General features: G+C 38.4%; 1 protein-coding gene across 1 annotated transcript; it reads right to left on the bottom strand.

The window, feature by feature from the left end:
* Window positions 1–285: 285 nt before the first annotated feature.
* On the bottom strand, window positions 286–19,123 carry ZDHHC22 (zinc finger DHHC-type palmitoyltransferase 22). The gene is made up of 3 exons (XM_039351936.1): window positions 18,811–19,123; window positions 15,481–16,059; window positions 286–3,102 (listed from the first exon to the last, which is right to left on the bottom strand). Exons 2-3 carry the CDS (start codon window positions 16,043–16,045, stop codon window positions 2,837–2,839), a joined length of 831 nt encoding a protein of 276 aa, XP_039207870.1. The 5' UTR covers window positions 16,046–16,059; window positions 18,811–19,123; the 3' UTR covers window positions 286–2,836.
* Window positions 19,124–26,706: the final 7,583 nt, after the last annotated feature.

Here is a 26,706-nt window from a genome sequence, read left to right as displayed (position 1 = left end):
AAGAGACAACTCTGGATTGATTTGTTCAACAGTCCATCGCTTTGTTTACTTAGCTGTTCATGATTTTCTCAAGAGTCTTCCCCAACACAAAAGTTCAAAAGAACCACTACTTTTCCTATCCTGCTTCTTCAAATTCCAACTTTTGTTCCATAGAATGTCACAGGAAAAAATATAAAATCCACTATCCCAGTAATGGCACTAAAAATCACGCTGATGTTAGGAAGAACGGGGATGTCTTAAATGGGCAGAGAAAGACATGCAGAGCCTATAACTGAGAAGGTCCACTGCCTTGTAAGCGGCCATCACATTTCAACTGCATTTAAAATTGCAAAACTCCCTGTCCTCATTCCCATTTTATAAAAGAGGCATTAAAGATGACAACATACAAAGCACAAAAAACCCAAACACTTTATTGTTGTGCAAATGCAGCATATTATTAAGTAGGTAGTTAAACATATTTTCATGCAAGTGCATGTCTTACTAGAAGGCCTTTTTTCTAAATGTGCTATCATCTACCTAGCTACTAGCTACTTTTTTTCTCCTAAGATTTCTTATAATCAAAGCAATTCTTCAGATTATGTTCTCTTATTTGTTTCCTCTGAATGTATTGGTACCACCAGAAATACACGTGGATTAAAAATGCCATTAAAAAAAAAAGATCTCCAGCATCTTCTGCCTCCCCAGACTTTCTCCAAGAAGACAGTAAGGTTACTTGTGCTGATTAATATTAACTTTGTATAATAGTCAGCTTGTTGGAAAATAATGGATTGAATCTGGGAATATTTTGAATCCAGATCCTCTGTGACATAGTAGGATTTTTACTTTCATATAATCCTTACTTTTATTTTAGTACTTTGGGGCACATTTTGGATTTTGCATTCCCAGCAGAGAACTCCAGGACCTATATAAGAAGGGCAGCTAAAAAAAATAATCTTAATTCAGAAACAAATCAACCTGTCCATACATACCATTCTCCAAGCATCTGCATTATACAAGATAAAAAGATTAGTGTCTCCTTATTGGTGTTCTTTCTTGGTGACATGGTCTATTCTCATCCCATCTTTTTGATATCATAAAAGTCTTTTTTATCAAGTTTTTAAATATGTTTGTATTTAAACCCACCTCCTATTCTGCCTGTATTGTACGTTTTGTTACTTGTTCAATCATTATGTTTTGTAATACTTTTGTTCACAAACCTAAAAATAACACAAAATATTGTGTTAAGTAATCAATGGGAGAGTGTATCCGTGTTTATATTTTGATGTACGTGCTTTATGTTCTCTGCACATGCACGGTGTTTTCTGCACGCACACCCACACTTTTTAGACACACTAAAAAGATTTTGAAAAAAAAGTTCTGACTTTTGAAATAGTGATGGATTTTAAGTTTCTGCAAGTTTCACAATACGGGAAGATAGCTTTTCTTTAAAAAAAAAAATCAGGCACTTTCCATTATAGAATCCTAGCACAGAGAACAACGGGAGTGTGTAATGAGCTAAAGATCGGCAGATTGATTGGATTTCTTGTTTAAACCCAGGAACTGGCTTCTCAGAGCTGAAATATTTGCCTCTGGCCACTTTCTGCTGGTTAGTGAAGAGAGGAGCGGATGCATCCAAAAAGCCATCACTGGGGTATGAACAGACTATGAAATAAAGCTTAGCTTAAGAGGACATGCAGAGTAAAAATGAGATGGTGGGCCTGAGGAGGGCTTGTTCCTAATATGTTCTTATCTCCCAGGGATGAGTCAAAGTCTTCATCTTATTAATTATAATATCCTGACTGATTGCAAAGTGCTACTCTGAGGGCTGCTGCTTTTGCCTCAATAATTCAGTTGAGTATTTCACTTGACGTCTTCTGTGACAGATGCAGAATGATGGGTCCTGCTTTCTCTTGCTGATCTCCTGGCTTGCTAGAGGTCAATGGCAATTTTTCAGAGTTGAAAGCACCAGGAGAGAGTCATTCCTTCACCTTACATATTCCCATCTACCTGACCTCTGTATTTGGCCATCATTCTCCCAAAGAATACTGTTAGCGATACTTGGAGTTGGATTCATTTCAAGCCGTGCTGGGAGACAGAGAGGTTGAAAAACAAGCCTAACTCTGCAGAGATTCGAAAGGAAGGGTGGGAATGTATCTCCTATTCTGGAAGGGCATATGATAAGGCTATGAAATGCCATTCCTGCATGTTGGAGCAGAGGTAGTTAGGGGAACAAATAAGTGCTTTCCACTTCAAAACATAAGCAAATTCTACTTGCTTTCCCAGATTGTTTATCTTTGTGCGTGTGTGTGTGTGTGCGTGTGTGTGTGCGTGTGTGTGTTTGTGAGTTCTGTTTTTAAGAGTTTAATCAGCCATATTGCCCAGTATTTGGGGGGGGGGGAAGCAATTCTTTCTCAATTGGGGTTATTTTAAGCTGCCAAAAATTTCAGCTAACACATTGGGCAAATCTCCCAGGAACCTATGCTTGTGCTTACAACTTGTTCGTGACAATACAGGCTACCTTGGAGAAGCTGAAGGCGGAGGATTCTCCTCCTTCCCCAGTTAAGCACAAAAGTCAAGGTGGAAGGGAACTCAGTCACTGGGAGAAGGTAGAGGAGAGAACTGGCTTCTCAAGGGAGGGATTGCTTAATATTGTTAGAAGTGGTCAGTCCCGCTTCTTTTAAATCATAGAATTAGCCCCATTGCCTCACTGGTTGCCTTTTTTCTGATACATTGCAAGGCTACAAGGTGGGGAAAAGACAAGTGTATCCAAGTACTGCATTCCATTACAGCAAATGTGTGTACATGCACGTCAATGTGTGCAAGCACCTGTGCATGTTGCTAAGTGTTAAGGGAGGTGTCATTTCTCCTTTTGCTGGTGATAGTCACTTCCCACACTGAGCACAGGAATAAGCAGTCCAAGCAGCCATCTCTTCCCAAAGACCTCCTTCAGATTCTTCTTCCAGGGCTGGCCTCTGGCTGCCATCCCCTTCCGCATCTGGTACCGGGTTTGCCCTCGCAAGATCAGCAGCATTTGGTGACAACAGAAGCCAGCACAGGCAAGTCCAATTCCCAGCCAGAGGTATAGCATAAGGATGACAAACATTTCTGAGCTTAGAAGAGCTCCTGCAAATCCCAATGAGAAAAAGAAAGAAAGAGATTGGTTATTTTATAAATTCTTTTGCACTGCAGACATTCAGTCAGGAGTTGTCTATCTATGTCATATGTGTTCATAATATATATCAGTGGTGGTGAACCTATGGCACAGGTGCCAGAGGTGGCACTCAGAGCCCTCTCTGTGGGCACGCGCGCCATCGCCCCAGTCCTAGGCCTTTAGCTGGGTTTTATAAAACCTTTTCACTTTAGGCCTCTGCCGCCGTGTGCAAAAAAAAAAAAAGGTTGAATCAATCAGTCAATTTCAACTTCTTGCGGGGAAAAAAAGATCTTGCAAAGTTGGAATTGATTGATTGAACTTTTTAGTCCCACCCAGTCTGCTGTTACCACCGCAGCCATGCCCACCCAATGGGCCACACCCACCCAACTGGCCACACCCACCCAGCACCCGACGATGCATAAGTGGGTTTTGGGTTGCAGTTTTGGGCACTCGGTCTCTAAAAGGTTCGCCATCACTGATACATATCAAAATTTCTAATCTATCCCTCACAAAATGTGTTGGATAACAACTTCCAGCCGGCATTGCTATTAGTCATTCTGAGAGAAGGGGGATGGCAACTTTAATCCACCTTAGTCTTGTGTTTATTTATCAATGGTCAGAAACCAAATAAAAGCATGTGAATGAGAATCAAATAAAAACAGGAATGTAACTGACTTTGACTATAGAACATAGAATAATAGTTGGAAGGGACTTTGATAGTCTTCTAGTCCAATGCCCTGCTTAAGCAGGAGACTCTAGTCTACACCATTTCAGACAAATGGTTGTCCAGTCTCTTTTTGAAAGCCTCCAGTGATGGAGCACCCACAACCTCTGAAGGCAAGCTATTGCATTGGTTTGATTGCTCACTGTTAGGAAATTTCTCCCTAGTTCTAAGTTGCTTCTCTCCTTGGTTAGTTTCCAACCACTGTTTCAGGTCTTGCCTTCTGGTGCTTTGGAAAATAGTTTTACCCCCATCTTTGTAAGAGCCCACAGTCTTAAATCAATAAATGGAAGAATGGAAAGGCAGATCCATTTGGCTGCCAATTTTATTAAAACAGTGCAGATCCCCAAATACTGGTTGCCTATATGGACAGAGTGGTCATATTGATATTATCTGAAATGCTGGATGCATCTAACTGAAAGGAATGAAAGTTAATATGAAAATGAACCTTAACCTGAAAGCAAGTGTTCTCTGGAAGTTCCTTTGATAACATCAGTAAAATGGAGAAAGATCCACCCATTACAATTGCTGTGGATGTGCTACCTTCCTTCCTGTCCAGGGCATCATCCATTCACTCTCTTTCTCTCTATATATACACCTACAACAGAAGAGATCGATCACTCTTCCCAGCATTTAAATGGCTTGCTGGCAGATCTGAAATTAGGTAAAGAACCACAGCAGATTCTCCCTTAGATTAAAGGGAAACAACAAGTTCCCCTAGAAAATGCTGGTGTGTAGGATCAGCCCCAGAGCTCATCACTATGCTATACAGTATACACTATCATACATATCATTAACCAACACTATCAAAGTTTATGCCACAGAATACTCTATTCCTCTTCATGCTGTGCTGTCTCTCTTCTTCATATCCTCAATGTTAAATGCTAAGAGGAAAGATCAGCACCTGTTTTGCCCTCTCCTTCTGGGTCTGATAGAAAAAGGCAAGCTGTTGGACAATCATGGCAAAGCAGAATATGCAGGGATATTCAGAGGCACTCAGTCACTGCTGGTTTGCACAGCATAGCTTAACAGTAGCAGACTTAGAAACAGAGGTAAGCTGCTGATAGCTGGTTTTCCCATTATAGTAAGCAGAGTTTAAAGTGTATTATATTCATTGTCTCCTTCCCAGATAGCTAGGAGGGAAAAATATAAAATTAAAGAGCCAGTGATGGTGAATTCTACTCCCAATTTAGGCACAAAGCCACCTGGATGATTTTTGGCTAGCCCTAGAAAAGAGGCAATGGCAAACCTTTTGTAAACCTTGCCAAGAAAACTTCCTGGTAAGGTCTCTGAGAATAGGATACAACTGAATAGAAGAAAAAGAAAAGGTTGTAATGATATACACATCCTGCAAGGAAATAATCCTGCAGATCATATTCAAAAATGTATTCGGTAGAGTTAACTTACAGATATATTTGCATAAAATTGTACAGTACTATAAACATTTTATTTTCCAGCATTCTCTTGATTATAATTTAATTAGAGTAATTTTCAACATAAGCATTCATTATTGATTCAGGTAAATATAATTCAGTTTCAATCACAACTAGTATATAAAAAGGCAAGGACTCTTGAATCTTTCATGGTTCTACCTGCTGAATTTCTCTTTTCTGCACAATTATTAAAGATATAGAAATCTAAGAAGAAAATATATTTTCCCATAAAGTCCTTAGTACTGCCTGAGTTTGGATATTTGCTTACATACTGAATTAATATTGCAATATCATCCGTATAAGTGATTGTTGATTTTGCTCTCTGTTTATATACAATAGCTTGTCCTGCCAGTGTTTGTGGGAGTATGGTTTTCTCCTTGGTATTTGTTCCTTGATTAGGATATTGTTTTTCTGCTAATCTTGGTGTTGCCTGATACAGAGGATGTGTTATGGTCTTTTTTGTTTCCTTCTTTACTTTTTTATTGTCTCTTTTTGAATGGTGTGTACATAATCCATGCTCACCTGGGTGTCGGCTGTTGGATAGGATGTGTTTTGGTCTCTTTATTTCCTACTTGGCTTTTTATTATCTCTTTTGAATGCTGTGTACATGTGGTTAAGCCCAAATAAGCAGGGATTAACACCTAACAAACAGTCAAGCAGAAAACAATAATCCAGGAAATACCAAGGAGAAAACCACACTCACACTCACCAGCACTGATAATGTTACCTAATCAGATAATGAAATGATGGCAAGCAAACAACCATGCTCAGAGAACACTTAAGACTCCATAGGTAGAATTTTTTTCTTTGCACTTGGCTACTCTAGAGTACCCATGTATCATATTTTACTGTGGACAGTCCTGCATTTAATTTTGTCTTCTTTGAAAACAACTGACTGATCTAAATTGGCATTAAAATAAAGGATCACAAGAAAGGAGAGTCCTGAAATTGTTTTTTCAGGGTTAGCAGCTGGACAGCAGATTCAGCAGAGAGATTCTTTGATCACAGTTTAATATTGACATCTATTTAGTTAGTGATGATTTCTACATTTGTATATATAATAAAATTCATAACATGAAAACATTCTGCAGCCCTAATGTCCTGACTTTTTAAAGTGATAGGTTTCTTTCTTTTTTTGCATTTCTTTCTTCCCTCCTTTGCTGAATGATCATTTGAGTAGGTAAATAAAGGATAGAATACCAGATTTACAGATTTTCTACACAAACCCTGTAATCTCTAGAAAGAATTAAATAGACATGTGTGGCATATGACTTGTTGCAAGCAGAATTATCCCCTTTGAAGCAATCAGGAGATTTTCAATGTTGCTGCATTTAATTCCTCATTTTGGGACTCAGCTAGGTCGCCAGATATGCTAAGCTTTGACAGTTTGAGGTTGAGATATTAATTCTATTATAGAGATATGTGAGTTAGACTGGAGAGCACAAACAGTTGGGTCTGGAGACATTTTGCACATTAACACTGAATTATCTATAAGGAGCAATAAAAATACAACATAAATAGACTTTTTTCTGCTTGCTTTTGCCATGAAAACCTGTGCTTCAGCATCCTTCCTATGGTCTTGTAATAGCTACATTTCTAATCACTACTACCACTATTAAGCCATTCCAATTCTATCGCATCCTGATGCCCTGTATCTTCTTGTTGCACCTTATTTACTATATGTACGCTCTTTTTCTCCCTTTCAGCTTTCAAGTCTTCTGGAGAAATGTCCTGTGGACCATTCTCCTGCACAGAAATTTAAAAGGAAAACTTCAAAGCAAATGTTTTAATTAAGAAGTTTAATTCATTCCATCCAGTTTTGAACAGTGATCAAAGTTTCTTGTACCACTATAGCTCTTCATTAATTTAGCAGTGTTTGGAGTGCTGTTTTGTGAATGGTCATTTATTTTATCTAAATTGCAACCGATTGTACTTTACATTTTACAGTCATTTAAATCCTCCTCCTTTACAATGAGTGTCTCCAACCTATACTACCAAAATCTTTTCACAAAATCATGCTTCTGCCACGTGATAAAGTCATTAACAATTACCTAATCTGTTTTTACCTTGAATGGTCTTTTTTGTTTGTTTGAGTTTTGCTGTTCTGAACTAACACAGCTGGTAGGGAATCACATTGTGGTTGGGTACTAACATACAGACGTAATCAGAATGTCTCTTTTCCAAACCCCATCAGGTTCTGAATATATTTGCTTTGATCAAGGAACATATGAATCTTTCTGAAAGGCATGTAGCACATCTGGTACTTCTATTACAGTAAAAAAGGGCAAGCACTACAATGGGAAATCTCTTTACACATGGAAGCTTCCATATCAGTTTAAAACAAACACTGGGTTAAAATCTGTGCAACCAGAATAGCTATTTGATTAGAATAATATGTAAAAAAATTAACCTACAGGTAGTTCTTGCTTAATGACCATTCATTCAGTGACCATTTGAAGAGATGAAGTTATGGCAACACTGAAACAAATGGTAGCAATGACCAGTCCTCCAAGTTATGGCAGTCACAACATGCCTATAGTCACATGATCAAAAATTGGGCACTTGGCAACTGGCCTGCATTTATGACCACAGGATACACTTTAACTTCTTCCACGCACCTATCTGCCCCTCCATACCTGCCCTGGTACTCCATTACTGTTGCCTATCCCTTGCCACCATCTTCTTCCCACTGCTGGCCCAGGATCCAAGAACTGGGTGAGGGTGGTGCCCCCAAAATGCCCATGGTGAGCATAGCAGGGTTGTGGAGCCTCCTCTGCTGAAGGGAGGTCAACAGGCCCAACTAGGTAGCAAGATGGAGCTGTCAGAGGAGGCAAGGAAGTGGTATGGTCAGCAGCTCCCCAGGCAAAGGCAACAGCTGTCACTTCAACCAGAGAGCCACTGCCCATACTACCACGCTGCCTCCTCCCTAGCTGGGCCCAGACAGCATCCTTTAGCAAATTAGACTCTGCCACTCTGCCACAGTCACTGCACACCCATATCTGGGGCTTTGTTATTTAATGGGTCTTTATTTTTCTAGCATTTGGGGTTACATTATTTATTTAGTTTATATCCTACTTTTCTTCCAGGATGCCACAGAATCAAATATATTTTTTCTGCTTAATTTCCACAATAATCCATGAGATAGGCTGTGCAGAGGAATAGTAATTGAGATAAAGTCATCCAGTGTAATTCCATGGCTTAATGGGCATTTGAGCTTTTTTCTCTTCCATCCTTCTTCAAACCTCAACCTCTACCCTCCTGTGATTATCACTTGTTCATTTAATGAGGATTTTCACTCAGTCAATAAAAAGCTCCAATTAACAAAAGTGATTTGAAATTTGGGGTCTTAAAAATACAAAGTACAACCTCTCTTGAATAGAAGTTCACTGGAATGAAGTTTGATGAAGCATTCTTGCTAACTTATGAATATGAAAGCTCCATATTCTTTCATTGTGGCAAGTGGGCCATATACAAAGACTGTGTATCTCTGGTTAAATAGTATTTTAAATATTTGCTGATTTGATCTTTTTGTCCTTCATTATATGAATCTGGTAAAAATCTCATTTAAGTAAACTGGATGTACCTAAATAGTACAGAGATCATTGGGATGAAGTGAGTTATTTACAAAGCTCACACCAACTAAAGATAATAGATTGTCACTTAAGGTAAAGGTAAAGGTTTCCTCTGTCCAGTTGTGTCCTACTCTAGGGGGTGATGCGCATCTCCGTTTCTTAGCTGAGGAAATCAACATTCTCTGAAGACACTCCTGTGGCCAGCATGGCTGTATACCAAAGATACATGAAACGCTGTTACTTTCCCACAGAAGTGATACCTATTGATCTACTCACATTTGCATCCTTTCAAACTGGTAGGTGGGCAGGAGCTGGGGCAAGGAACGGGAGCTCACCCTATTGCATAGCACTCAGATGGCAAAAATGAGCTATCAGCTTTTCAGATGACAAACTCAGCATCTTTAACCACTGAGCCATCATCACCCACCTTTTATCACTTATCTTTCTGTGAATCTACCTGGTTATAGAAGGCTTGTACTCATCCATCAGCCAGAGTAACTGGCATTCTGCACCACCTGCTGTTCATGAAGAATATCATGGCAGGACTGAGAACAATCTTGTTCCAAAGAGCAGTGGAAAAAAGCAACATGAAGGAGTTTACTTTGCACACCAAGTCAAATAAATATTCAGCTCTGCCTCCTATTGACAGTTCTCCTGAGCCCAGAGAGTAGCACACCTTGGCCATTTAAACAAAGTATGATCAGTATTGACCGTAACAGCCTCCAAATCATTACTCTGTCCTCATGAAGATCTCATTCTCTCCTTCCTTTGTCCCACTTCCCTCGTGTATCTTCTTTTTTAAACCCTAAAGCCAAGCTCAATCTACCCCCTTCTTTCTCATTAATATCAACCTCTCCAAGAAACAACTTCTCTGAAAATCTTGATAATATACAGTAAGCAAATCAAAAGACAATTCCAGATGTTTTTCCTTATTTGCGATACTTTATATGGATTAGATAAGACTGTGATATTTAAGAATGTAAACCAGGGTGAAATTTAGATACATTTAATTATAGCTGCCTTGAATTCTTAAAGGAATAACTGAATATAAATCTAATAAATAAATTACTAAATAATCATGGAGTAGAATCCCTGATGACTTTCTCTATTAAATGGCACCATAGTGATATAAAAATAAGAGGCTTGGCAGGCAAGTGTGTTACACTTTGATTTCCAAATTATCATTACTTGGACTTTTACATTTAAACATAGTTTAATTTAAATTTATGTGCTTTCAGCCTCCCTAAGATAACAGGGATTTTTGTTCTACTGTATAGAGCTTGGTACAATTTTAAAAGTTTCCTATATTCCTCAAGAAACTTATAATGATCAAGTAGAGTACCTATAATTCCTTCAGGGGCTTCTAAAACTTTGCAATATTATCACCTCAACCTAAGAAAAGATTGTCAAGAAAATGTCAGTAGGATTGTCTGCAATCTTCATATGGGGTCATGTTTTCCAACCTTCAGAGGTGAGGAGTCATTTGCTTTGCCACCTCCTCCAAGTACAGTATAAATCTTCTCTATTCCATTTACTGAAAATACATGCAGCTATTTAATCTTGTTGAAGTAAGCAAATAAACCAATTAATTTTAAAATTGATGACTCATCCTGGGTAAAGTTTATAAAAGCTGGGTATGACACAGTCTGCATAGCTTCCCTACACTTTTATACTTGAATATAATTTTCTTCCAGATGGATATGGGGTGATTTCATGATGGTCATAGCAAAACTGTTGCTAACAATGGTGTTAGAAATGCCAACTCATGATGATGATGTCTTTGTATTCATTTCTAGCTTTGAAATCCATTCTTGGCTACCCAATGTCTAATTCAGCTTTCCTCAATTTTATGCCCTTCAGTTGAACTGGACTTCAACTCCTACTACTGCAATCTGCAAACATGGAAATTGTACTTTAGCACATAAAGCAGTGATGGTGAACCTTTAAGAGACCGAGTGCCCAAACTGCAACCCAAAACCCACTTATGCATCGTCGGGTGCTGGGTGGGTGTGGCCAATTGGGTGGGTGTGGCCCATTGGGTGGGCGTGGCTGCGGTGGTAATGGCAGACTGAATGGGAATAAAAAGTTCAATCAATCAATTCCAACTTTGCAAGAGCTTTTTTTCCCCGCGAGAAGTTGAAATTGACTGATTGATTCAACCTTTTTTTTTTTTTTGCACATGGCAGAAGCCTAAAGCAAAAAGGTTTTATAAAACCTAGCTGAAGGCCTAGGACTGGGGCGATGGTGTGCGTGCTCACAGAGAGGGGTCTGAATGCCGCCACTGGCACCCGTGCCATAGGTTCGCCACCACTGATGAAAGGGGTGTAGGCATTCAGTTGGAAAAAGCTGCTGAAATTTTTCTAATTTTAACTTATTGTTTCATTATTATACAATAAATGCATAAACATATTATTATATGTTATTATACAATAACTGCATAAACATAAGAAAGGAGTATTATTTCTTTCATTGGACCTAGTTGGTAGAGTGTAGCTTCTCAAGATGTTGCTATTCCTACTATGAAAAGGATCTGTATTACTGTACCTGGGATTTGTCTCTATAGGGAGAAAATCTTGAAAACTGTGGGCTCTTTTTACAGATTCAAGCATTTTCAAGACATTTTTCCCATCACATCAAGCTTGGAGCTATGACTTGTGAAAAGTCCCTAATGTGTACTGACAAGACAGCAATTTATACAGAATTGTGGCTGAAGGTGAGTGCCATGAAGACACATGCCAGACTGGATAGTGGAGTGGAATCTCAATTAATAAGATGGATGACCAGGTTAATATTAATATTTTATTATTAACATTATTATTAACATATTATTATGTTGATGCATTATTATTAACATAATAATGATTCTACAACAACAAGACAGAAGTACTGTTTGCCCAGAAACCATATAATTCTCCTTTGATTCTGTTTTAACCTGGTTGGATTATCACCCCTTAAGGAGCAGGTTCATGATTTGTGGGTCTTTCTAAACTCCTGTTGTTGTTATTAATTGCGAAGTCGTGTCCGACCCATCGCGACCCCATGGACAATGTTCCTCCAGGTCTTTCTGTCCTCTACCATCTTCTGGAGTCCATTCAAATTCACACCTACTGCTTCAGTGACTCCATCCAGCCATCTCATTCTCTGTCATCCCCTTCTTCTATTGCCCTCAATCTTTCCCAGCATTAGGCCCTTCTCCAGTGAGTCCTTCCTTCTCATTAGGTGGCCAAACTCCTAGCTACTGCTAAATCGGCAACTGGAGGGCATAGCTGGGATGGTCTGCTCACCTTTGGGTGATGCATCAATTGTAGCTCAACCTAAAGCAGGAGGCATAGGTAGCAATTACTCATATCCTTATCAACTCTTGGTTAGATTACAACAATGTATCTTGAAGACTATCTAGAATCAGCAGTTGCTAAAGAATGCAACAATGTATTCTCTGGTCCTGAGAGTCACTAGAATGATACGAAAACAGTGTTGTGGCTGATATTGTTGCCAGTAGACTTCTAAGGGTAAATCAAAATGTTGTTTTTCTCTTATAAAGAACTATATGATTGGTACCTTAGTATCTTCAGGATTGCATGAGAAATGCAGTGCCAACCATCTAATGCTTACTTCCCTTCTAGAGCTATTAAATACCAGGAAGAAGAACTAGAAATATTTTTCTGTATGTGCTCAATCTCTATGTGAATGACACCTTCTGTGCCTTTTGAAAGGTATGGTACTCAAAACATAATTGTTTCAAACAACATTCATTCTGGGATGTCACTTACACTGAAGAATTAGGGCAATTGTATTTTATTACAACTGAAGATAAAATTACAAGCTTTTCAGATTTTTATAAGTATATAAACAGCCAAGAGCCCAAATGGAGCTGATGCTATACAAATACTGTAATAAATGATGACACAATTACATATATTTCTGCATCAGAATAATTCATGTCTCAAATATCTGAGAGAAGGTGCTGTTAAAGAAAGAAAAAACTTTCTAGTGACAGCATAATTTGGTTCTCTTTCCCTGTCAGGCTCTTCCTGTCATTAGATCCTCGGGGAAGCTACATCATTATTTTAATTAAAGCAGATCCTATAATCTTGCAAGTGTCAGAAAGCATGCTGAAGCCCATAATATGACTCATGCAAGCAGAGACAATGATAGTGCTATACTGTTCTACCATCAAGAGAGGTCTGATGAAGAATGAAGAATTGCAAGCGCTGTATCAGACATTACGGTAAGAAAGATCCTAGAGGGGCCACACGCCCTATTTTTGTAGAAGATATTCCTATCTGAAATAAAAGTATTTGAAAAGATGTCCAGACCAGCTCCAGTTTATAAACTCCTGAAGAGAGAACCAGAGGTCTTGCAGTTGTCCATTAACATTGAACCCTGGCTGTAGATTGAACATGCACGCAAGTCATCTGGCCCTTATGATAAGATGTATTTACATAATAGTCATAATTTCTAGATTTGCGTGAATATATAACTTGCGTAATTTTTAAGCAAATGTATGATCACTTTGCCTTAAAAATATAATGGATCATATCATAGCATCTCTTTTGTTTCTTTTTTCCTCCACCGTGTAACAGTGAGTAGAGGGAAAGCAGTTGGAAAAACTTGGCAAAATGTTAATTTAAGAAACTGATCCTACTTTTTTAAAAAAAGCTTTCTGATCTTCTTTGAGGAATTAACCATAAGGCAGGCTTGAGTTTACCGAATTGCATGCTTATCAATGATACCTGAAATAGTATAAGGTTCCTGCCTTGAAGAGGGGATTAGACTAGAAGACCTCTGAGGTCCCTTCCAGTCTATGATTGTATGATTCAAATGTATCATGGTATCTAATAACCACATTGGGAGCATTTACTCATAATAAAACAATAAAGAACCCTCATGAACATAGTCTAGGTCAGGGTTGTCAAACTGCCGGCCCATGGGCCGGATGGATCATAGCAAAATCACGCCCACCCCATTGCCGGCAATGGCAAAAAAGTTGTGATACGTCGCGACACATCACGTGATGTTGCGAGTTTGACACCCCTGGCCTAGATCAATCAGTCAATGGATAACATGTATAATCATGTGCCTGCCATTCTTTATAAGACTTTCCTTTTGCCATCCCTCTGTAAGCTTTTTTCAATAAAATATAGAAAGATTATATAGACAAGTCCATCAAAAGAAAAAATCTTTTTTCTGCAGTTATTTTCAGAACTGAACCATAATGTGTTGTGCAAAGTATCTCTTATTCTTCATTATTTTCTATGCTTTGATTCTTGGGATTTTCTACTAAGACCAGTGATTGGAGGAATTTTGGAACAAAATCTAGTATTGGCCATAACGTTCAAGATCAAAATTTCTTTCATGTTAAAATAACTGAACACTGCAATTGATATATATATATACGTGCTATGCACATCAATCTGTGCATGTTTATTCATAAGTCTCATTTTCAAAAAGATTTAATCCTAACAAATTTATCGAGAAGAGGAACTAAATAATATCATTCTACTGTATATGTACCTCCTCAGAAATAAGTCTTACCAAGTTCCCAAAATTTTATTCTTTAGTTAATGGGTTTGAAAAGGCTCAAGCAGGTTTATGCTTTTTATTCTTAATTTTTTATACATTTAATTCTGATCATGTGTAATGGGTATGTATGAACAGGATATTGCTAGATTTTTTGCTGTTTGAGGTAATACAATACAATTAGTCTTCAGAACTCCTCAAGTATATATTCTCCAACTTGTTTTGGTATCTGAAAGTTAAAAAATGCCTTTGCAATAAAAATGTAATAATAAAATAAAAACATGTTGCCATGAAGTGGCAGCTGCATGTTGCTTACTTGTAGGATAATTCTCTCAATCACACTCTGAGAAACAAGTTCTTCTTGAAAGCTATTATATTGTTAAGACTCTTGTCAACTTCTGAATGCTGTGTGGTTATGTTCCAGCACCTTTCAAAACTTCCACATGAACAATTGAACGAATACGCATGCATTCACTTCAAGGAATTTCATGAAATCTAGGAATTTTTAATGCTGGCTAAACTTTGTTACAAGATAATATTGTCAAAAGCATAAGATCTCTGAGGGATCAGGCCAACTTCATCCCATCCAGCATTCTCTTGCCATACAGGACAACCAGTGTCTACGGGAATGTCACAGCAGAACATGAGTACAATATCACCTCCTACTCATATTCCCCACCAACTGGTATCAGGAGTTTACGCCTCTGAAACTGAAGGTAGCAAAAAGCAATCAGCTGTATCAGCCCTCAGGAGAAGCTACTAATATTCTTATTCTTCATGAATGTGTCCTTCCCTTTTTAGCCATCCAAAGTGCTGACCATTGCTATAATTTCTGACTGCAACCATAATGAATGTCTGAATTATGTTTTCTTTTCTCCATCCTGCATCTCCTGCCATTCAGCTTGATTATATGACTCTGTTATCACCACAAGAGAGATTGGTGAGAGGAAAAAACCCAACATTATCCTATTCCCTTATCATCCCAATGTGAATATTGCAGATGTGCCCCCCCCTGTTTTTAAATCCTACATTTTAAAAAACAAAGAAACTATGTCAATTCCAAGGAATTGTTGCAAGAGGAGAAAAAGAAGTGATGATACTTACCTGAGAAGAACTGGCTAATGGAGTGAGGCAGAAGAGTTAGGAAAGCCAGTGGGCTGGCAAAGGAAGTTGAGAGTGCAGCAGAAATATAAGCCACCCCAGCCACCAGGGAATCAAGGCAAGCCAAGGAGGTATATAGACAGAACATGATGAAGTTCCGCATATTAGTATTCCCAATGCAGGTCCCTGTGAAGAAACAGTGGTGGTCATGCCTCTGGGTGGTTCGGGCACACAGTCTACAGAAGTGAGTGCCAGGCAGGGCTGAAGCAGGGGACCTGTTTCCATTTGGCCACTCAGTCACCCCTTTGGCTCCTCTAGCCAAATCTGGGCCCTTCCCCAGGTCCTCCTCAGGGGAGTTCTGTATTACCAGGATGTAGTTGCCCAAAGCATTAGCTGAGAGGTACAGAAAGAGAGCCCCATGCAGCAGAGCAGAGGAGAAAAGTGGGGTGGCGGAAGGGTCTTTGAACATGCTTGGAATGAAGAGGAAGAGCTGGAGGACGAAGGTCACTAAGGAGATACAGAGGAAGTAGACTGGAGCGACCACATTGAGAAACCTGAGCATTAGCATTGTGGATTACATTCCTGCAGAGGAGAGCAAGAAGAGAACATGCATTACCACCAGCAACCTCATCCCTCCACTTGCTCTTTCCCTGCCATATCAGGTTCCATACCTTCTTTGCCAATTCACTGTTGGGAAGACAGCCCCCTCCCAAGCCCTTTATTTTCCTTCCCCTCTATTGGGAGGCAATCCCCTTTCCTTGTCCTCTTCATTTCCTGCTCAGTCAGGGTGCAAAGAGATTCTTTCCAAGAGAAGAGGATCTCTCTGCTGTACTTTAGAGATGCCACTGGAACCTCAGATATGATTACGGAGTTTGACAGATAACACTGGCTCTTCTTCTGTCCCTGCCTATTTTCTTGGCAGCCTCTAGATCAGGGCTTTTTAACCAGTGGTATGCGTACAACTTGTGGTACGGTAATAAGTGGCAGGTGGTACACAGCCCTGCCTAGCCAATCATAGTGGGGGAGGGAAAGAGCCAGTGCAGGCAAGGACTTACTGTGAGAGAGCCCTCTGGAGCTGCAGAGTGGCTGGGGCGAGGCAAAGACCCCAGGCTCACTTCTGGCTCACACTCCCCCATAAGAAAGGAGGAGGAGGGGGCCAGAGACAGGAGAGGCTATAAAAGGAGGCAGTTTGGGCAGGAGAGTGAGAGAGAGAGAAAGCAGCAGCCTTGGGAGGAGGGGGAAGTCAGGTTTTGCTGCACCGAAGGGAAAGAAGAAGGAGGAGGGTGGGAGAGAGGAGAGAGCAAGCAGACCGGCCATGAGCCGACCTACAACTGGCGTGGCAGCCACCTGTGCTGGCAGAAGCACACAGGCAAGAAATGCAGTGGGGGAGGGGTCGCCCTCCAAGCAGAATGAAAAAAGACAGCAATGCCTGGAGGTGAGGCACAGAGGAGGGAGGGAGATGGAGAGTGGAAGGATTCTTATGTGCTTTTGTGACTTTGAAGTTCTGGGATTTGTGCAATGTGGGCTTTGTGTTCTTAAGGAGGGTTTGGCAATTTCTATTTGGCTGATGGCTGATGTCTCCCGTTAGCTTCTATTGCTCTGCTATTGTTAGCTGCAGATTTTGCTGCAAGGGATTTTGAAGTATTTTTCTCCTGAATGGATTTTGCCTGTAGCATTCCTTTACTTATGAATGGAGTCATTTGGGGAGGCTGCCTTAGCTGGCAGCCAATACTACATTTTTTTTCTTCCTTAAGTGCCGGCTGCGCTCCTTAACTTTCTTTTCTAGCCAGTAGCTAATTCTTAAAGGGGAATGTGCCTTTTTAAGCTAGTTCACTCAGCAGTTTGTCTTTTCTGTCTCTGGAAGCTTTTCTTTGTTTGATGAATATATGGAAGAGAGAAAATATGGGAGGGGGGGTCAAATTCTTCCTTCAGAAGAAGGTGGGCATGAGAAACAGAGAGGGAGGGAGGGAAGTCCCACCTTAACACTTGGCCACCAGCAACCCTACCATTGATTTTGCTTGTCAAAAGGTTGCCAAAGGGGATCACATGACCCTGGGACACTGTGACCATTATAAACATGAATCAGTTGCCAAGCATCCAAATTTAAATCACATAACCTGGGCATGCTGCAATGGTCATAAGTGTGAAAAATGGTCATAAGTCATTTCAGTGCAATTGCAACTTTGAACAGGTTGGGGGGGGTTGGGGTCAAATTTTTGACACCTTGCTAGGTGGTACTCAAATATTGCCATATCCTAAAAGTGGTACAATCGGTGAAAAGGTTGAAAAGCCCTGCCCTAGACTTCCTGACTCAAGTTCTCTCCATAGTTGCCTGGAAGTGTATTCCATTGACTAGTGAGTTTACTTTAAGTAGAGACATGGGGGATTCATTTCAAAGTCTGCAGTTCCAGAGTCCCTCTTCTGTGTAGGATGCCCTTCTTACTATTACTAATGATTGTGCAATATTATTGAATAATAGTGGGGAAATGGGGACTATTCTAATTTGCTGCAATAGAGATCACAAACAATGCTCTAATTTAGCATGGAAAGCCACAAATCTTCTCAGCTGCTGTCTGGACATACACATAATTAGGAAATGCTGCAAAACAGCTGCTGAAGTGCTGCCCAGCCTCCAGCAGTGCACTGGGAAGGAACTCTGCCATACAGCCCAAGCTCTTGCTTTCTTTTTTCTGTGTGGCTGGTGTGACTGTGCAGTCACCAAACGTTCATTTCCAGACATCCAAACATGGATGCTTTCCTATGACTACTTCTCACCTCCTCCCCACCCCACCTTTCTCACAGTGTCTCTAGGCTCCGTTCTCTGTTCCAAAACAAATCTATGTATGACATATACATAAAGCACGCTATGACAAATCTTTAAAAGACAGGGTTTAAAAAAAGAAAAAAAGAATGACTGCAGTAAAGAAACCAATACACAAAGCATTCTGTTCCCTAGCAGCAGTCCTGGTTTTCATACACACACATATGCATACTCATAGACACACAGACACATGCCATCCATTCATTGTCTCTAGTGAAATGCAAACTTAGGAACTGCATTTCTCCAAGAAAAGATTCTTATGGTTTTAATTCACGTAGCTTAAAACAGCAAAGAACTTTTCTGGGCCAGCACTTTGATCCTAATGCCAAGTGACTTCCTTCTCCACTTCTAAACTCAGATATGTCTAGTTACCTGTCTGCCAGGATTATTAAATAACCTTGGAATCCCCTTGCTAGTAGTCTTTGTGGATTCCCCCACCCTAATGTACAGATATATATACACACACACAAACACAAACACACAAACACACACAAACATTTACACAGACTTACCTTGATGCCTAAAGCCAAGCAGTAGGTGCTGTCCATTCAGCACCGTCCTCCTTATATGTCGTGGCGCCCCAGGCCAGCGGCTGCTTTTTTGTCGGCAGCAGCAATGTGAAGAGCAGAAGGACTCAGAATGCTCCCATTAGAAGCATCGCCGCTGCTACCAGCTCTCTAATGCACAGGGCTCAGTGGGGGTCCTCTCTCTGCAGCCCCCACAGGTTCCTGCTTTGTCTTAACAGGGGAGCTGTCCTCCCCTTCAGCGCCCTGATGTGCGTTCACTTGAGGAGCACCACAGGGAGCTGTCCCTTCAGCACCACCAACAGCCGCACTCCCGCTCCCTCGCTGGAGAGGCGGGGGTCTAAACAGCAGTCTGTGAAAATCCGGAAGAGGTGCACCTCTCTACCTGGAGCCTTTCCAGGCAGCCTTCCTGAACATGTAATTGAGCCTAGAGACTCAGAAAGGTAAATGACCTGTGGAATAAGAAAGAAAATACAAGCTTTTCACTTGGAGTTCAACTATTCTCTTCTGTTTCCTCCCAAGCTACATCGATTTCAATCTCTTTTTTTTTCCTAGGAGGGTGATCAGAGGCTGATGAAAAGCTTCAAGCAAGACATAAGGGCAATCATATACCCACAGGGTTGCCCTCTAAGTGCCATTTATTACTGAAAGCTTTGTTGTGTTTGTCATTAGGTTTAGCACATATGGTAAATGTCTTCCAGATTGCTTTGAAAAATTAAAGAGATGAGTAATCATTTCTGGACCAAAATAATGACAAAGTTTGAGATTGTATTATATAATTAAGTAAGATCCAGTTTCTGCCTAGTAGGGATTGATGAGCACTGAGGGACCGTGTACCTGTTTAAATGCTCCTTCCCCTAATTCTAAATATTAGTCCATACTGGATCAGGCAGTGCATGCACTTGGCAGTCATGATGGAACTGGATAAGTCTGACTGCACAGAAAACTGATGACTGATTCAGAGACTTTTTTTCTTTAACCTGAATTGAGGCATTCTGAATCTGAATTTGTATATATTGCACATATCCCTTAATTGGTGATGCAAACAATTATTGGCTTGCAAGGTAGTTTTTAGATATCATATTTTGGAATTGAAAACATAAGCATGCATGGTGTAAAACTGGGTTTTGGTTGTGCTTATGACATACTGAACAGTAGTACTCTTACTATTAGCAAGGAATGCTGTATATACCACAGATATATAGTAGCTAAGTCTGGAACCTAGCCCAGATCTTTTCTATATTTCTAGAAATCATGTATGTCTTCATTGATCAAGGCAGATTGATGAGAGTAAATGGCAAAGAGGAAGAATTTAAAAATGAAATTAAAAAAAATACAAACACATAGTGTGTCTGTGAAATTAAGAGGAAGGAAAAGAATGTAAAAGAACTAAATAAAGGTTTATGTGGATGGAGTTGAATGAAGTATGCAATTAAATATGAATCAAATGGCCAAACTTATATCAGAAAATGTACATTGCTATCAGCTGATGGTTATGAGTTAAAATTAAACTAAAAATTTGTAAGTTGGTGAGGGTTGCTTGTTACACTTAAATGAATGGGATAGTTGAAGAATTAAATATCAGTTCTGATAAAAGCTGTAACATTTTAAATGAATGTAATTGGGATGGGTGGAGGAGATAAAGGTTCTTCTGAGATGGCTATCAATGGATGAATGGGAACAGAGAAAACTCAATATTCAATACTGAATAAGGATTGTGATTTATTTCCTTAAAAAACCTATGCTTGTTTTAAATTCATATTTAATGTATGTCTTTTCATTCTTACACACAGAAGAGGAATGAAGATAAATCTAAAAACATCACAGTATTGATTGGACAATTGGAACAACAGCAAAACTAAGAGAATTACTACAGGATACAAGGGTGAACAGGTGAATAAAGTTAAAAATAAAAGTGATAAGATTATTTGGGATGAAACTGAAATGAGAAAATGCTGAAAGGAACATTTTGTATATTTGTATAGAAATGGTGGTAATATATTTTAAGAACGGAATTGAGCTTAATGGTATAAATATTATCCAAGTCCCCAAGTAAAAGTGTGGTAAGTACCTCACTTACCTGGGGATAAGATGGAAAGCCAATAAATGTTATTAAATAAATAAATAAATAAATAAATAAATAAATGTCATGCTAAGAGAATCTAAAAAAACTGTAAGGTTATTATTATAGATTCTATAAATAAATAAACATTATAACATGGAAAATATTTATGAAGTGGCTGGAAGACTTTTTAAATCTGCATAAAAACTATTTCTATGCCTGCCCCATGAATAAATGATCAGTTTAACTTCTTCAAACAAAGTGTTAACACCTTCAGAAGTATTTGTTGAATAAAATCTTTGTCCCATAAATGGTACAAGGGAGATTTCTTTCTCCCTTTTTCAGTGTTTCACAAGAAATTTAATCCTAATTATGATGCCTATCAAATTGGGTTTTGTGATCAATGGATGTGATTGTTTTATTGCCATTTAGAGACTTTTTACCTCCTGAATTGCATGTGGTGATGCAATAATTTAATAATAATTGGTTCTCAATTTAATTTCTGCTGTAAGAACCTGCTGTGTTAGAACATTTTTTGGATATAATATCTAGTAGCTACTTATACAACAATGATCTTATATTCTTGGTGAACTGGTGTAAGGAAAATAGCCTAGTTTTAAATACTGGAAAAACCAAAGAGATCATTGTCAATTTCAGAAAAGGCAGGCACATCCACACTTCTCTGTGCATCAATGATTCACTTGTGGAGATGGTTACCAGCATCAAATTCCTGGGTGTGCAGTTAACAAGTAGGTTGGTTTGGTCGCTCAACAGCGGATACATTGGTGAAGCAGGCACAGCAGTGCCTGCATTTTCTGCATCGCATGAGAAAAGCATATCTTCCTTCCTCTGTCCTTACCATTTTCTATAGAGGGAAGATCGAGAGCATCCTGTCATACAGCATCACAGTCTGATGTAGACATCACTGCTTCAGACAGGAAGGCAGTGCAGAGAGTGGTCAGAGTGGTTGAAAGAAATGTTGGCAGTTCCCTCCCTTCCATCCAGGACATAGCATATAAGCATTGCTTGAGCTGGGTCTGGAAGGTTGTCTGGGACAACAACTATACATCCTCTTCACGACCTGTTTTCCTTGTTACCTTCTGGGAGGAGACTCTGTGGTATCCGAAGCAGAACATCCAGATTCAGTCACAGTTTTGTTCCATACAGTATTAACCTTGTGAACTCTAAAGCTTCCTCCTTCCATTATGTATAGGATTTCTCTATGTCCCCATGTAACTTCCTCTTATACCAACATTTTCAGTATGTTTCAATTTCACATTTCTTTTTTCATGTAATTTTCATTATTTCTATGACTATATTACGGTAAAATAAATAACTGCTTGTTGTATCGGAAAATTGTTTTTCTCCTATGCAACATAAGATGAGCCTCTGCATATTGCTTGATTATTTATTTATTAAATTTTATACTCTCTCAGTTTCCAAGACACCATGTGGCTAATATAATAGAATGAAAATATCAGCTTAAATATTAAAATATGGTTAAAATTACATGACTGCTGCTGCATGAACCTGTGTTCCAAACTCAAGTCTTTATGAATTTGTTACTAAGAAGAAATTTATTCTGACTTCAATGCAGTTTACTCCCAAGTGATCTTTAATTTTCTTTTCTTTTGGTGAATAATCTATAAACTGTTCAAGCTTATCTTCAAGATATTTAATCAGTATATATGTATTCTGAAACTTTCCCAGATTGTCAATGGCTTTAACTTTTTTCAATATAATAATTAATTCATTATGAGGACTTCACATACAATCTGCCTGGAATGAATTAAAGCTTATCAGAGCAAGGAGAGCAATAATTCAATAAATTATAGGAGACAGGTATTTTAAGAAAGTAAATATATTCCTGGTAGTTACTGGAGCAGAAAAAAGCACAATTATATCTATCATTCTGCTTATATAAACAAGGCAACAAAAAGATTTGGGCTTGCAACTTTCCATGGAAAATTTCTACTAATAAACTTCAGTACACATTTATGAAGCTTTATAATGAGCTCCAACAGAGTGTTGAATATTCAGCACCCAAAAGATGATCCTTCATTTTCAGCTTCAAAATGGAAATGACCAATTGCAAAAGATAAAATATTAATTTAATTTTAATTCTTTCTCTCCAATGATCTCCTTATAAAACTGCCTTCACTTAGATATATCTAGTTAAAACTCTACTCTTCTTTCATAAAGCAAGATCACAAGTTACAAATAAACTCATATAATAAAATTTCACCAGCATTTTCTTCTTGGAAAAAAATAATTTGCAGGGAAGGATGCTTAAACCTTCCCACATTTTTTTATTTCTAGTTCTATGTTCATTTTTTCCCCATTTGAATGTTCCATCTTTTGTCTGGAATTGTACCGCTGAGGGAAAATAAGTAGTAAAACAGGAGGTGGTTGAACAATTAAATCCCTTTCCCCTTAATTCTCCTCTTCAAATATCTTAGATCCCAAAATATTTTTCTCTAGAAAAAAAGCAAACAGAACTGTTACATTAATCTGCAATGTGAAGATTAATCTAACCTTAACTGAAGTTGAAGTAGGAAGGAGTATAAATTCTGCATCAGTCTCAGCCTATTCAGAGACTTCCAAATTGTCTATAATGGCTGCTGTTCTTCAATTACAATAAAATGTTAGTTCCTTATCTATGCTAGTCCGAATCAGTGGGTAGCATTAACTAATTTTATGATGTCTTGGAGCACCTGACAGTTGGGATCTGATATTTTACACTTGTGGGGACTACTTTTTACTAATAACTCAGGTAGTAAGTAAAAAGAATGTTCCTCTTTGATGAAGGATATTGAAAAGCAGCCCATGGAAGCTGCTACATGAAGTTCTAAGCTTCTAAGATGGAAGTATATCAAAACTATTTTGCCTATTTTTGGAAGCCTCCTTCAGCAATTATTTTGTGTAGATTATTGGACACCAAAAGCTACTGGAAAACAAGTTTTCAGGCAACTATGAAAGAACTAGAAGGTATTTCTTCACATGTTCGGTGCATATGTAGAGGCTTTTGAGGGCTACTGCAAAGTGCCTTATGTAGGCAAATTGTGTCTTTTCAACTGGATGAGAACCGTTATTTCCTTTATTGAGCAAGTCACCTTACTGAAATTAGTCCAAGCCATCTAGCACAGGCCTAGCACAGACTAAAATCAACTGGAAATTGCTAAATAAACACACAGTATACTTGGATGTAAAGGATTATGATTCCAAGAATCTATTTTGAATACCAGGATAAAACTCACAATCATTCCATACAAGAAGCTGCTCCTGATTATTCAAGCTTTTTTCATTCCACCAATATATTTTAAAATCACATGTTATACAAAGACTAAAATGTGCAAATTACTTTATAGTACAATATTCTATTTTAGTAGCACATCAAACTCTCATGCTATGTGTTCCTTCATTTATAAATATTGCACACATTTGACCATTTTAACATTGTAAGCATCATTTGTTTTTCAGCTTTTACATGGCAATTTGATGGAAACAAATGTATAGAACTTGCCTTAGACACAGAAAAAACGATTTACATGTGAGTTTACACTTCCGGTTTAGTCTCTGCTAGGCTATTTGCTCTGGTGTAAGAAAATTAATAGGAAATAGATAATTATAGAAAAATATTGTCAGTTCAGAAGATAATCTTAAAAGTAGTGTCTGATGTATTTGGAGATTAAAAAAAGCCTAACATGCTGCAAAGCCATGCACTAGTTTAAATGATAAATAATTATAATTACACTTCTTAGTACTTACAGATCCAAGGCATTCTAACCACGTCAACATGGTTCAATATGCTTCTCCATCCTGTTGAACTTTTATAGGATATTGTTGGAGAAATAATTCAGAGTTTTATTGCTCCTTGATATCTAACTCCAAGGAGCTATTGATACCCTTGGATGTTATGTAAGTTCAAAAATGAATAGAATGAGGACAAGCTGAAATTTCAGTCCAAGCATGATGCAGGTAAGGAGGAAGTTAAAATCAAGTTTTAAAACCAAGTATATGTTTCCGTAATTTGGGGTGGAGTTTCATTTCCCTTGAAAGAGTAACTCCGCTGTTTAGATGTGTTTCTTGATAATCAGTTGTAATTAGATCTGTATTTAATAACTGTGGTACAGATTGTATATGTGTAACTAAAGGTTGTGTGCCAAGAGTGACCATTTCTAGTTGGATTTAGCAACATTATACACATCTTTATTATAGTCCAACAACTGCAATACCTCTACGGAAGGCTACCCTTAAAAATGTTGAGATATTTTAGTTGGTACAAAATACAGCAGCTAGGCTTTTATTGAAGTATCTATGCTGGTTGTCCATAGCTTCTCAGATACCATTTAAGATGTTGGCAGTATTAATCTTTAATCTTTAAACCTCTAAACAACTTCTGCCCTGACTATATGAGGACATCTTCCTACCATTAGAAAACTGTCCAGCTTTTAAGAACTGGAAGAGACTCCCTCCTGAATGTACTCCCACTGTTTAAGGCTCATTTATCTCACAAACAAGAGACTTTCTTTGTGTAGAATGCCATTCTGCTACTTCTGCCTTTGGACAAGCAGCCAAGGCACACCAGAATTTCACCAAAATTTTCACCTTTCACCAGAATTTTCACTATTAATTCACAACACTATTATTTTAATTGTATCTCTTTACATTTTTAATTTGCGTTATATATTTTGATTTTTGCTAGCTAAACTGATTACTCAGCTAATTAGAAGGCTATACATCAAATCAATCCACCCTTAGAAGATACAAATTATGGGTGGCTATAGTCAGAACCTTCACCTAGAAAAAGAACAAAGGTAAGCTGAGGCAGTAGGTGGCTGAGGTTGGTGTGCTGGAGAATAATCTCAACAATTTGCCTTTTGATCAATTTATGTAACCACATCCTTCAAAGCAATTATTCTGGGTAAATATCCATAATATTTTCTCAGAATCCCTAATGTTTTTATCAGATGACAACTACTAAGGACTCTTATTTTATATCTTTTGGCTCCAAGGGGTACAATTATACCTTGGAGCCAGAAGATATACAATTTTACATCAGTCTTAAATCAGCTAACATGACTTTAAAGTCATCAGTATTAGTACTTCCTGTAATTATCAATATATCATTGACACGTCTGTAATAAAGAATTCATCTCCTCCAAAGTAAACATGCACACATTGCATAGTATCAAGTATGGATTTATGTCCTAATAGAATTACTTACAAATATGTAATTGGAAAGCACAACATAGGACAGGAAGAATTAAAAGCAAAACCCCTGTGATTCATAGTTACAATGTTTGATTAGGACTGAGGAGACCTCAGTTCTACTCTCAACTACTGTGTGAGTCCTCATTGGATGCCTCTCTGGCCAATCTATCCCCTAGGATTATTGTTTTGAAATTGGGAGAAAAAGCAGTATATACACTGTCTTGAATTCCTGGAGGAAAATGCATCTATGTATGCACATATACTGAAATATAAATATTAGAAATAAGTTATGACTTAATTCCCTAGTTATGAAGAATGAGTGCTATACAGACATTAGGTCTCATCAAAAATATTTAAGGGGCTTGAAAAAATGAAGAGCTGAAGAGCCTTTTCCAGCCTCGTGCAGATTGCCATGTCCATAATTTGAGAGGTGAAGAATAAAGAATAAAGTAATTCTCATGGTCCAGGAATTCTCAGAAATGTGGAAAAGAAAGGATGAATGGATAGTATTGGAAAAAGGGAGCCTCTGGGGATTGATTTTTATTTTTAATACAATTTATATTAATGCTTAATTGCCTTTAGCTCTGCTTCTCTTCATATTCCAGAAC

This window comes from Crotalus tigris, unplaced genomic scaffold (assembly GCF_016545835.1).
Source record: "Crotalus tigris isolate CLP2741 ecotype Arizona unplaced genomic scaffold, ASM1654583v1 scf7180000018371.15429387391:27106975, whole genome shotgun sequence".
Lineage (NCBI taxonomy): Eukaryota > Metazoa > Chordata > Lepidosauria > Squamata > Viperidae > Crotalus > Crotalus tigris.
The sequence above is the reverse complement of the archived record's forward strand: the minus strand, read 5'-3'. Positions and strand labels throughout refer to the sequence as shown.